Source organism: Macrosteles quadrilineatus, unplaced genomic scaffold (genome assembly GCF_028750875.1).
Source record: "Macrosteles quadrilineatus isolate MER2022 unplaced genomic scaffold, UCM_ALF_1.0 Scaffold_1__1_contigs__length_201487025, whole genome shotgun sequence".
NCBI classification, from domain to species: Eukaryota; Metazoa; Arthropoda; class Insecta; order Hemiptera; family Cicadellidae; genus Macrosteles; species Macrosteles quadrilineatus.
Window position 1 is genome coordinate 223,096 of NW_026542594.1, and position 12,138 is coordinate 235,233.

The window sequence follows — 12,138 nt, forward strand, 5'->3', positions numbered from 1 at the left end:
TCAGTGTTAGAGTTAGATTCCTTTTTAGATGATAGTTCTCCTTTAATTTTAAACTGATTCATTCTGACAATGACCTTGTACCTGCTAAATTAAGTAACTTAAATAATTCTTTGCACAAAACAAATTCACTGGCTCAAAATAACGAACTAAAAGGTTTATGTAATCAATCTTTTTATTCAACTAACTGTGATTTAATAATGCATTACAATTGTCAAGGTTTAAATTTAACAAAAATTTCAGCTCTCAATTTATTTTTATCTGAGGCCAATTTGAATATTAAAGCTATATCTTTTAATGAACATTGGTTAGATCATAATTCAGCCTCTCTGTTAAATACAATCAATAATTTTAAATTGGCTAGTTCTTATATAAGAGAAAGTGGCTGTAGGGGCGGATCTTGCATATTAGTGGATAAGAACTGTAAATATGTAACAATAACACAGTTTTCCAATTTAAATGAAGACTTTATTTTTGAATGTTCTGCTATTGAACTTGTGGATTTTAATTCAGTTTTAATTTCTATTTATACAGTACCAAATTTCAACATAAGTAAACAGTTTTTAGATAGACTTGAAATTCTATTTTTGATAATACAGAAAAAATTCAAAAAAAAATACTGTTTTTGTAACTGGAGATTTTAACATAGACATTTTAACGAATGACACATTCACAAGTAGATTTAAAGAAATTGTCGAATGTAATGGTTTTTGTTTTCAATTTGAGGAGCCAACTAGAATAACAAATACTTCATTTACTTGTTTGGATAATTTTATCACACCCAAAACGTTTAGTTGCCATTACAGGTTAAACACTGAGTTAGGTCTTTCTGATCACAATGCTATATTTATAAACCTTCCTAAGCTAGCCAAGTGTAAAACCATCAAGAATACTTCTAGTTCTTTTAAGAAAAGAATCATCTCTGATAGAAATACAGATGAATTTTGCAAATATCTACAGAGCACTAATAATAATTTTGTATTTAACCCCGCTTTAAACCCCAATGAAAATTACAATAGTTTTTTGAGAAATTTTTTATTATCTTTCAATCATATATTTCCTGTTAAATCACTAAAAAAGAATGCTAAAACTAATAAATCTACTCTGAATTGGGTGACCCAAGGTATAAGAATTTCCAGTAAGAGGAAACGAGAATTGCACTTGGAAGCCAAGTTTAGTAGAAACCAAGAGTTTTTATCCTATGTAAAGCAATACAAAAAAATATTTAATAAAGTTGTAAAAAATTCAAAAATTCTCTCAAATAATAACCTAATTAGAAAATCTGAAAACAAGTCTAAGGCAGCTTGGCAAATTGTTAACAATGAACTGGGTTTAAACCGTACTCAAAGATACAAAATTATTTTAAAAGATGATACAAACCAAACCACTGTTGATAATCCTGATGATGTAGCTAAGCTTTTTAACAGTTTTTTCTGTAATACAGTTATTAATCTGAATGTAGAAAAGGCTTCTGTCAATGGTGTTCATTCGTCTGTAAAATCATACTGCAGTGATGGTGGGGTTACATTGTGCAATCTTAGCCCCACTAATAAAGATGAAATAAAAAAGATTATCCTTTCTCTAAAGAACAAAATTTCGGTAGGCTGGGACGAAATCCCAATTAAATTGATCAAATCTGCTGCTGACATTATCTCCGAACCCTTATCTCTTATTATAAATCAGTGTTTAAAGAATGGTATTTTTCCGGATCAACTCAAGTACTCCCAAATTTCTCCCGTTTTTAAGAAAGGTTCAAAATCAGATATTAATAACTACCGTCCAGTATCAGTATTAAGTAATTTTTCTAAAATATTTGAAAAAGTAATAAGTTATAGACTAGTTAATTATTTTGAAAGTAATAATTTATTTTACAATAAACAATTTGGTTTCCGAAAAAACTTAAGCACAGTTTCTGCTCTTACTCAGTTTGTTAATGAGATTGCAGAGGCCTTGGACAGGTCTCAGGCCACAGCAGGTGTTTTCTGTGACCTGTCTAAGGCTTTTGATTGTGTGGATCACTCACTCCTTTTGCTAAAACTTATTGATTATGGGATTGGGGGAAGTTGCTTTTCTCTAATACAATCTTACCTTTCTGAAAGAAAACAAAGAACTTTAATTTTAGAAGATAACAACAAACATTATTCACCATGGGAAATTGTTTTACAAAATGCTCTAGGAGGCAAAAACACAATGAACTTACAAAGTTTATATGACAAACTTGAGTCTCATATGCGTGCATTAGATACCTTGGGAGTTACAACAGATAAATGTTCCTCCATGTTATACCCGTTAGTTGAAAGTTGTATGCCTGAAGATCTCTTAAGGGCCTGGCAAAGAAGCCCTTTGAAAGTAGGAACAGACCCTCAGGAAAGACTCAACAATTTAATGAAGTTTATGCTGTCTGAAGTTGAAGGGGAACAGAGAATCGGTCTAGACATGGCAGGTTTTGGGATAAGTAGCTCTGGGAAGGAGAAATCTTTTAAAAGGCCATCTCAAACTCAATCAGGTAAGATAGACATACCAACAGCTTCATGCCTCATATCCTCTGGTAAAACTCAAAACTCTTATACAAAGTGTGTCTTTTGTGATAAGAATCATAAGAGTAGTAACTGTTTTGCTGCTCAGAAATTGCCATTGACTGATAAGGTGTCCACTTTAAAGGAAAAGAGGTGCTGTTTCCTTTGCTTGCAGCCTGGTCACCGTATTAAGGATTGTAGAACTCATTTGTCATGTTCTAATTGTAAAAGGAAACATTATCCTATAATGTGTCCTAGTATTCATTCCAAAGAAGTAGTGAATGAGTGTGTAAGCAAATGTGTTGATAAGGTATCTAAAGAAATGACAGTAGTGGAAGATACCGCTTTGGCCAATAAATCAAGTAGCAGAGTGAAAGTGTTTCTGCAAACAGTAAAGGCAAGATTAAGAACCCCAGGTAGTAATCAATTTGAGACTGTTCGCATTCTTTTTGATTCTGGTTCACAGCGTTCTTACATTTTAAAGGACTTGGCTGAAAAAATGAATTACGAAAGCTTAGGAGAAGAAACAATCATACACTCTCTTTTTGGTAATGTCAAATCTGGTGAAGTAATTCATAACAGACATCGTGTGTTTCTAACCAGTCAAGATTACAGTTACAACTGCAACTTTGAGGTATTGAGTCAAACTACCATATGTGGGGAAATTCCACCAGTTACCGAAGGTGCCTGGATACAGGAACTTATAGAGAAAAATGTTTCTCTGACTGACATACATGAGACCAAGCTACCAATTGGTATTTTGATTGGAGCGGATATAGCGGGTAAACTATTCACGGGAAATATGATTCAACTGAAATCTGGACTAGTGGCTATGGAAACTCTTCTGGGATGGACACTGATGGGTAAGGCTATAATTAGTGGTAGTACAGGTTCAACTACACTCTCCACTGTTGTAACATCAATGTTTATTAATGATGCTGACATATCGGAACTGTGGAGATTAGACACTATAGGCATTACTGATACAAGTGAATCAGTTTCCAAAGAGCAAAAGGCTTTGGCAGTTAAAAATCATTTTATAAAAACTACCACTATAAATGAAGAAGGTCGATATGAAGTAAGTTTGCCCTGGGTTGATTGTCATCCTCCTTTGCCTAGTAACAGAGAGTTAGCCGAAAAGAGGTTATCAACAGTTGTAAAGAAATTGGATGGTAACAATTTTACCGTAGACTATGACTCAGTTTTTAAACAGTGGTTAAGTGATGGCATCATTGAAGCTGTACCTTCTGACGATTTGAACAACAACTTTCACTACCTGCCACATAGACCTGTAGTGAAGGAGAGTAGTATTACCACACGAATTCGTCCAGTGTTTGATGCATCAGCAAAGACCAAGTTTTCACCCTCATTGAACGACTGTATTGAAAATGGACCAAATTTAATTGAACTGATTCCTTCTGTTATGATGCGTTTTAGGGAAGGGAAGTTTGGAGTTATTGCTGATATAGCAAAAGCCTTCTTACAGATATCGTTAAATGTACAAGATAGAGATTTTCTTCGGTTTTTATGGTTTGACATCAATGAAAGAAGCCGAAGTATTGTTTACCGCCATAAAAGAGTTGTTTTTGGAGTGAAATGTAGTCCATTTCTTCTAGGGGCAGTAATTGATCTGCATCTTCAAAAATCTATGACTTCTCAGGAGTATGATGATAATGTGGTAAAGAAGCTGAGTAAAAGTTTTTACGTGGACAATGTTTCGACCAGTGTAGATACTTATGAGGAACTAAAACACTTTGTTGAAGAATCGAAACAAGTTATGGCTGCCGCTAAGTTTGATTTAGGAGGATGGCATGCCACGAGCGTCATTGAAGAAGGAGATACCAAGTTCGTCACTAATGTTTTGGGAGTTCAATGGAACTATATTGAGGACGTTCTGTTTTTTAACCTCACGAACTGTATTAAAGATTTGGACGTGTCTCGAATCACAAAGAGAGACATTTTATCCATATCTCACAAGATCTTTGATCCAATTGGTATCCTTTGCCCTGTTACTTTGTTTCCTAAACATCTTCTGCAAAGTATGTGGGACTTGAAAATTGACTGGGACACTGAAGTAAGTTCAGACATCAGTAAACTATTCATACTGTGGTATAATGAGCTAAGCGCTCTTGGAAAAGTGAAAATACCCCGATGGATAGGTAAAATGACTATGGATTCAAATGGTTGTAGTATTCATACATTTTGCGACACAAGTATAAGATGCCTATGCTACAGTTATTTACTTGAGAGTTGAAATTGAAGATGAAGTAAGAGTCCAATTATTGTCTGCAAAATCAAGAGTTGCTCCTCTGAATAAAACTACGATTCCAAGGTTGGAATTATTAGCCGCCACGGTGGGAGCACGTCTCACAAGCTGGACTAAAAATCAAAGTTCAAAAAAGGTTCATGTTTGAGTAGTAATACTACTCGGTGGGAGGATGTTATATCTCCTAGTCTGTGATTTGATGCATATTTACTTTTGACTAATTTAAATTGTCATATGGTTTGGTTTTGTTTTGTTGTCATAATAGTTTTATATGAGTTGTTGAAAATAGAAGTGTGGTTTTAAAAAGTCTAGTTTTTTTCTAATTTTATCTTTATAGTTTTCATCACTTTAAGAAGGTAGGTGTGTAGTGTAAAACAACAATTATTCACCATGGGAAATTATATCCACAGGTGTTCCCCAAGGCTCAGTATTGGGCCCACTTTTTTTTCTTATTTACATTAATGATCTTCCAAAAGCTATTAATAAAGAACTAATTCTTTTTGCCGATGACACTACTGCTTTGATCAAAAATAATAATACAGCTGAAATGTTTTCTTCTCTGCAAAGTGTGGTAAAGGACATGGAGCAATGGTTTTTAGAAAATGGGTTAAAACTTAATGTTGAAAAAACAAATATTATTAAATTTTCTACTAGACACAAAAATATGGAAAACTGTTCCTTTAATTTAGTTGAAGCTCATAAATTCTTAGGGGTTTACGTAGATGACGCAGTTAAATGGGATTCACATTTGAATTATTTACGTAACAAAATTAGGTCGATATCATCTTTATTCATACATTTAAGGGACTGTGTTTCTATTGAGACACTTAAAGTAGTTTATCATGCTTATGTGGAGTCAGTGTTAAGATATGGCATAATTTTATGGGGTCAAGCTACTGGTATTAAAACTTTATTCAGGTTACAAAAACGTATTATTCGTATTATTACCAACTCTCATCCACGCAGTTCTTGTAAGAAACATTTTCAAAATTTAAGAATTCATACATTAACGGGGTTGTATATACTAGAATTATTAAATTACATACATTCAGTTAAAAATGAGCTACCAGAAACAATACATTTTAATCACAGGTATGAAACCCGAAATGAAAATATATTTAGACTCCCCAGACACCGTTTGACCCTATATGAAAAATCTCCATTGTACGCTGGGCTGAGATTGTACAATGTGCTTCCGCCATGCTATAAGTCACTAAGCAAAACCAAATTTAAAGATACAATAGATAATTTTCTTATTGACAAGGCTTTTTACTTAATTGAAGATTTTTACAGAACTACAATTTAGGTTTTTTTTTTTTAAGTGTTTAGTTTTAAGTTAAAAGTTTTAATTTTAAATATTTTATGTATGGATTTAATTTTGACAATGCACCTATTCTAAATGTTATGACATGTATGGAATGTTTTGTGCAAATAAAGTCTATGTCTATGTCTATGTCTATGTCTTTTAACCATTGTGGAAAGTAACATTCAACTATAGGCCTACCTTAGGGCTCTGCCTCATAGATCTAGGCCTATAAAGCTTTTTTTTTAGTTTAATCATTGGATTTAACATATGGACCAACACGATCCGGATGAAATTCAATTGCGAAGCATTTTTTTGGCTTGAAACTGTCAGACACTGTATTTGCCAAGGTTTATATATAATAGTTTTGCCAGCATATCTGAAAATATGCAAACCAACTGCTGTTCTTAATATAAGAAGTTTTCGACTGACTACTATGTAGAACGGGCACACAGCTATTTAAATAATAAACACTTTATAATACAGCTCCTACGAGTTTTACTCCATTCACCTTCAGATATAAAAGCTGCTTACTAGATTTTCCAAAATGAATACTGAACATGTGTTGTTTCTCTTAGAACATGTCCAATATTTCAACTACATCATCAAGCAGTCCAGACTATGTCAGGGAAGAACTAGTAAAGGCATTGAACAGCAAGGGCATCGAATGTAACTGCAAAGGGTGAGTTGATTGAAACGGACCTACAATTCAGTAAATGTTAAAGTATATAGAGTTTATTTTAATATTGATTTATCATATTTGTCAACGCCGTTGGAATTTTTTACATTTTCTACAATACCATATAAAAACCTGATATTTTTACTATCTAACTTAAATCAGTTGTTAGAAAATAATAATCTATCTATATATTAATAGGCAAGCATGTTTCTTTAAAACCTTTTTTCTCAGCTCATGTGCATCGCAGGGAAAATCTACGCATACTGTTAGAAAGATATTTGCCTGTAGATGTGCAGAATCCCTTTATAAATTAAAATAGGCTAAAAAATAAGCACAAAAAACGAATTTGAAAACTTCAAAAAATTAACATGGACCAACTGGGTTGCCATGATGGTGACGAAATAACAACAAAATGTAAACAGAAAATCAAAACAATTGGAGGAAATCCCAATCACATGTTTTATTTACAGTGTGGGGAGAAAATATAGTAGTCTGTACATTAATTATTTTTGGTCGAGTTTCGACCACAGGACGACCACTAGTTATTATTATTAGGCAAACAACTAATATGAACTGAGTTAAATTTAATCTCTCTCATGGCCAAATTGGGATTAGTAACCTTAAATGTTACTGTACTATTAAGAGATTTTTCTCATAATCACGACTAACTATACGTGTCTTTGCCAGGTATTCCATCAGAGGCAAGGTACAATCAGAAGGGAAGGTGTGCAAGTTATCGTTTGAGCTAGAGATCTGTCTCATCCCCACTACAGCAAACGTCAGTGGCTCTGTGGTCGGTGTTCGCAGGAAACGCCTCAAAGGCGACGCCTGGTGCTACAAGCGAGTCTGTGAGGAGGTTCTGCTTCTAGCCAACCTCCAGTGATTCCATATCTACAAGGTTATAGGTTGTGTTTTTGTAGATATTGTTTTCTCCTTTCGATACTCTTTTTACCTGTCATTATCTTTTTGACTTGTTAATTACGTTAGCTTTAAACTCTATTCCAAAGGACGTATGGATTGTTGTATGTAACCAAGGACTCTATTTAAATAAAACTTCTAGTGGATTATACTATTATTATGTATTATATAATGTTTTGTTTTTGTTTTAAAGAGGTATTTTGTTTCTAAACCTGTGAGTTTAGTTAAGACCATAATTTCTCAGTTATTTAACCCTAACTATATCTCGACTATTGAGTTTTTTATTTACATTGAAAAAAAATGAACTTTATAAAACAAGTTAGTGGCATGATAATGTTTCTTATATTTAATTCATTATTCAACTCAAATGTTAGGCTATACATCATACATCATAGGCTTGACATCTTACATTTACTTGAAAAAATCTTTTCTATTTTATAGTCTTTGGAGATGAGGCCCAAATTTCTTTTTTAGTAGTCCCAGTTCCATAATCAGCATTTTTTTAAATATTAATTTTTTTACTAAAATTAAATGCACATTAAACTAGTTTTTACAAGGTTGATGATGGTTAAGAGAATGACATTGTGTATTTGGAGACCCATAGATTTTTCATCAAGGTTTCTATAAAGGGAATTTTAACCCCTTTTAACACAGCCTTCAATGAGAATCCTATGTCTTGACATTTTTTACAATCCTATAAGTTTATCCTGTAAGAAGTTAAGTCAAGAAGATCCACATCACTCTCTTACTTAATGTTATGAACACTGTACTATTGATTTGACTTATGACAATGAAGGTATTGTTGTGTAGTAAAATATATATATAGGTTAAATACTTTTTCATATTATAATTGAGATATATATCATTGTTCACCTAATGGAACTAACTGAATTTACCAAATGTATAGGCCTATACCTAATAAAAATAGTTTTTCTTACTTCTTAATTTTCTTAATTAGAGCTTCAGATATATTTGTTAGCATATACATAACAACACAACTAATGTTCCTTTCTTTTGTCCCATTCGTAAGAAACTATTGTCATGAGATAAGATGTGAAATTTCACTCAGGGTGTTTTGTATTTTTATAATTAAAACATATAGCTCAGATAATCTGACGGTTGCATTTTTTCCCTTTGGTCATAGACTACTATTTTTTACAAAGGCTACTTAAACCTGAATGAAAATGGGGAGGCTTGGTAAATTAATGAAAAGTTATAGTTCCATTTGTTATTGGTTGATGAGAAGAAGTGAACTCTCAGTCCAGGCATGTCAACCATAGCTTATTGTGCAAAGAGTTCCATAAAACATAATGCCTACAATAGAAGCTTCAAAGTGAAACACATCATGGTCAAGATACCTGATCAGTGATCCACCTCTCCTCACTTAGCTACTTGTGACTGTAGTTTATGCAGCCCCTCTTGTGCATTTATTCAACCTTGAAGATATTGAACAGTTTTGTCTCATCTCATTTCGCTTGGCAAAATAATTTCTTCAAAAGCTTTGAATGTGTTGGTACTATTTTACCGATAAAATAAAAAAATATGTTATAATTAATTAATTATAATGGCTTGGTCTTCACAAGTTTGTCTCCGACAATATCTCCGGTAAAACCTGATGATGTTGCCGGTAAAAATTTATCGATATTGTATTATTTTTATATTAATTCACTGTCTTGCATAAGTTTATTTATACAGTTGAATCTTGATAATAAGGGATCTGGAATTTTGACTTATTGGTGTAAAATCATGAAAATAATACTATATTAAACCTTTAAGGTTAGGATAGCAAACTTCTGTAGCCTTATAAACTCGTTGACTATTTGCCATGCAACAATACAAAACCTATTTTGATTGAGCTCATTAACTCAAAGCTTATCTGTATCTTGCAAAATGAAAATACCGTTAAGTAAAGTGAAACATATGCTAAATTCAATTAGGCTTAGGAAATTTTAGATATAGGTTAGCTTAAATAGCTCAATAAAATTTCCGTCAACAAGTTAATCTACTAAGACACGGTACCATAGAAGAACACTATATTTTGATTTTTCTATCGTCTCACAAAGAATAGTCAAGCCGCATAAGTTGACAGTAAATATAATTTCAAAAATTGAAGCATCGTAGCTTATTGATACCAAATGAAGGTTAGGTGGATTCTGGAGTGGTTTCCTTTTCCTACAGATGGCTTAACCATGTTGACTTAAAATAGAACCAATAGTTAAATTGAAAATCATGTTTCTGGCCCCTGGACTATATTGTTAAGACCTATATTGTTATCATTTGACTATATGACTAGTTCTTGTTTTATTGTAAAGAAAATCCTAAGGTTTATGAAAGTAGAGCTTTACAATACAAGTTGAACATGATAGTTTATTACGGATAAAATTGTCTCTAAAAATAAGTTTGAACATCTATATCAGACCAATATTTTTCCTCATTTCAAAACTTCAATTTATATCACAATGTCTTACAAATTTATCTTTACAAGAAAAACCCGCTTTTAAAATAAAAGTTATCACTCTTGAATAATGACTTTGCTCCGCTTCAACACTCAATTTAAAACTTAATAGCATTGTTAAAATTTACTTTGCTATCCGTTCATTGACTGATGCAAATACTGCACCTTTTCAAATATTACTTACTTAACATCAAACATAAAATTAATATTTATAATACTGTGTAAATCAAGTACTTTATAATAAATAGGTCTCTATGTTATAAAATAATTAGTATGTTCATCATTTTTAACAAGTATTGTGGTAACAATGACAGCAATTAAATTGGTAACACTTTCCATAATATTATAAATTATGCGTATCGGTAGAATTCTTTGATGGTAAAAGGTACGAGTACTATTAAATTTTTTTTTACAAAATTAGAAGTCAGCATCCCAGTTGGAGTCTTCATCGAAAGGAACTTGTGTGTCTTTGGTGTAGTGGTCGAAATTTGACGTATCTACTGGACTTCTCACCTACAAAACATATCACATCACACAGTATCATTAACTGTATCAGGGCAACAAGGCATGACCTCGTGTCATTTTGTTATGTTACGGTATGGTACTTACTTAATGCATTAAAATTGTAATCGATACAAGTACAAACATTGATAAATAAATGCAGAAACTAACTTTGCTAGTCATCTAAAACCATCGTGTAGTTTAGTTTAAAGGACCAGTTAAACTAGTTAATGGTCATACTTGGGAATAACGAATAGAAATTCTATCAAATAGCACTATTCATTAGTTTTTTTGGCTAACTTCTATTTTATTAGTTTGTTTTTAAATTAACTAACTAATAACTTCAATCAGTTACTTTTTATGGGACTAACTAATAACTTCTAACTAGTTAGAATTTTTAACTAACTTTCCCAATTATGCGGAAGCATCTCAAATACTGGTTACTGTATTTATTTCACGTGATCAGTGAGGGTTGCGTGCGGCCGTGAGGGGTCAGTGCCCTTGTAGACAAACAATGCGGGGGGTGGGGAAAGAGAAAGTCAAAGTCCAGTTGCTTTGGAATACAGTGGGCCTTTGGAAGGGTAGTGACGGCCATTATCAACACCCCAAGATGGGTGGGAAGGGGAAATGTTTGTTTGGTGATTGATATATCATCTCAAGTGTCAAAACATTGTCTTTAGTTGATGTTCATTATCTGACAAGTTTTATGTCATTTGTTTATGTTGTAGTAATGTAAAATGTGACAATGTTTGATTAAAACACAAGTACCAGGGGACCGATCTTGTTCGAGGTGTTTGATTTGTTCAAGAGGTAAAAAATAGAGCTTATAAGCCTACAAATATTTTCAGTCTTACTACAATTAATTAAGTAGTAAAGTCAATTCGTTTTTGTTAGACATCCACTTATCCTCAATTTAGTCCACTAAACTTTTTAATTTGGACGATCAATCTATAAAATGTCCACAATAAGCTTCAATCAATATAAAACTCATGATACATAACATCTGTTATCTGACGACCGTTATTGCATTAAGTCACTGGGATCGTGGAACGTTGCAACTATAATTACGGGATGGTGTAATAACGTATCAATTCGTGCGGTGCATCGTCGAAAAATACATATCTCCTTGGCCTTTCCTTTAGATTTTTAGTTCAATGTCAGTGTATATTGTTTTGCAGTAAAACACTTAATGTTTTTGAACAGTCATAATTATCCCTTTGGTTAGTAAGACATCATACAATGCAAATGTATTATACAAGCAATTTTCAATAGCATTGCAATTGGAGGAAATCGTAGGAGCCATTTTTAAAATCATATATTGCGCAATCTTTACTCATATTATAGTATATATTAGTAACCAAGATGTGACATTAAGAAATACTTTAAAACAACTGCCCAACGAACAACTAATTTCTACTAAAACTAACTTTATTTTCTATCAGTTAGTTTTTCAACTAACTAATAACTTCTATCAGTTACTTTTTAAACTAACTAACTTATAAC

At 32.5% G+C, this 12,138-nt stretch overlaps 2 protein-coding genes across 3 annotated transcripts in view; one reads left to right on the top strand and one right to left on the bottom strand.

The window, feature by feature from the left end:
- LOC129004721 (maternal embryonic leucine zipper kinase-like) overlaps positions 1-8,790 on the top strand; it is a 47,934-nt gene extending 39,144 nt beyond the window's left edge. For both annotated transcript variants that reach the window (XM_054434398.1, XM_054433694.1), the window contains exons 13-14: positions 6,661-6,764; positions 7,449-8,790. In XM_054434398.1, coding sequence (XP_054290373.1) covers positions 6,661-6,764; positions 7,449-7,644 — 300 coding nt within the window. In that variant the 3' untranslated portion in view covers positions 7,645-8,790. The remainder of the gene's footprint in view (positions 1-6,660; positions 6,765-7,448) is intronic.
- Positions 8,791-10,032: 1,242 nt separating this feature from the next.
- Positions 10,033-12,138, bottom strand: part of LOC128983545 (cGMP-dependent protein kinase, isozyme 1-like) — a 121,240-nt gene continuing 119,134 nt past the window's right edge. Inside the window, exon 16 of the mRNA XM_054402854.1 lies at positions 10,033-10,647. Coding sequence (XP_054258829.1) covers positions 10,552-10,647 — 96 coding nt within the window. The 3' untranslated portion in view covers positions 10,033-10,551. The remainder of the gene's footprint in view (positions 10,648-12,138) is intronic.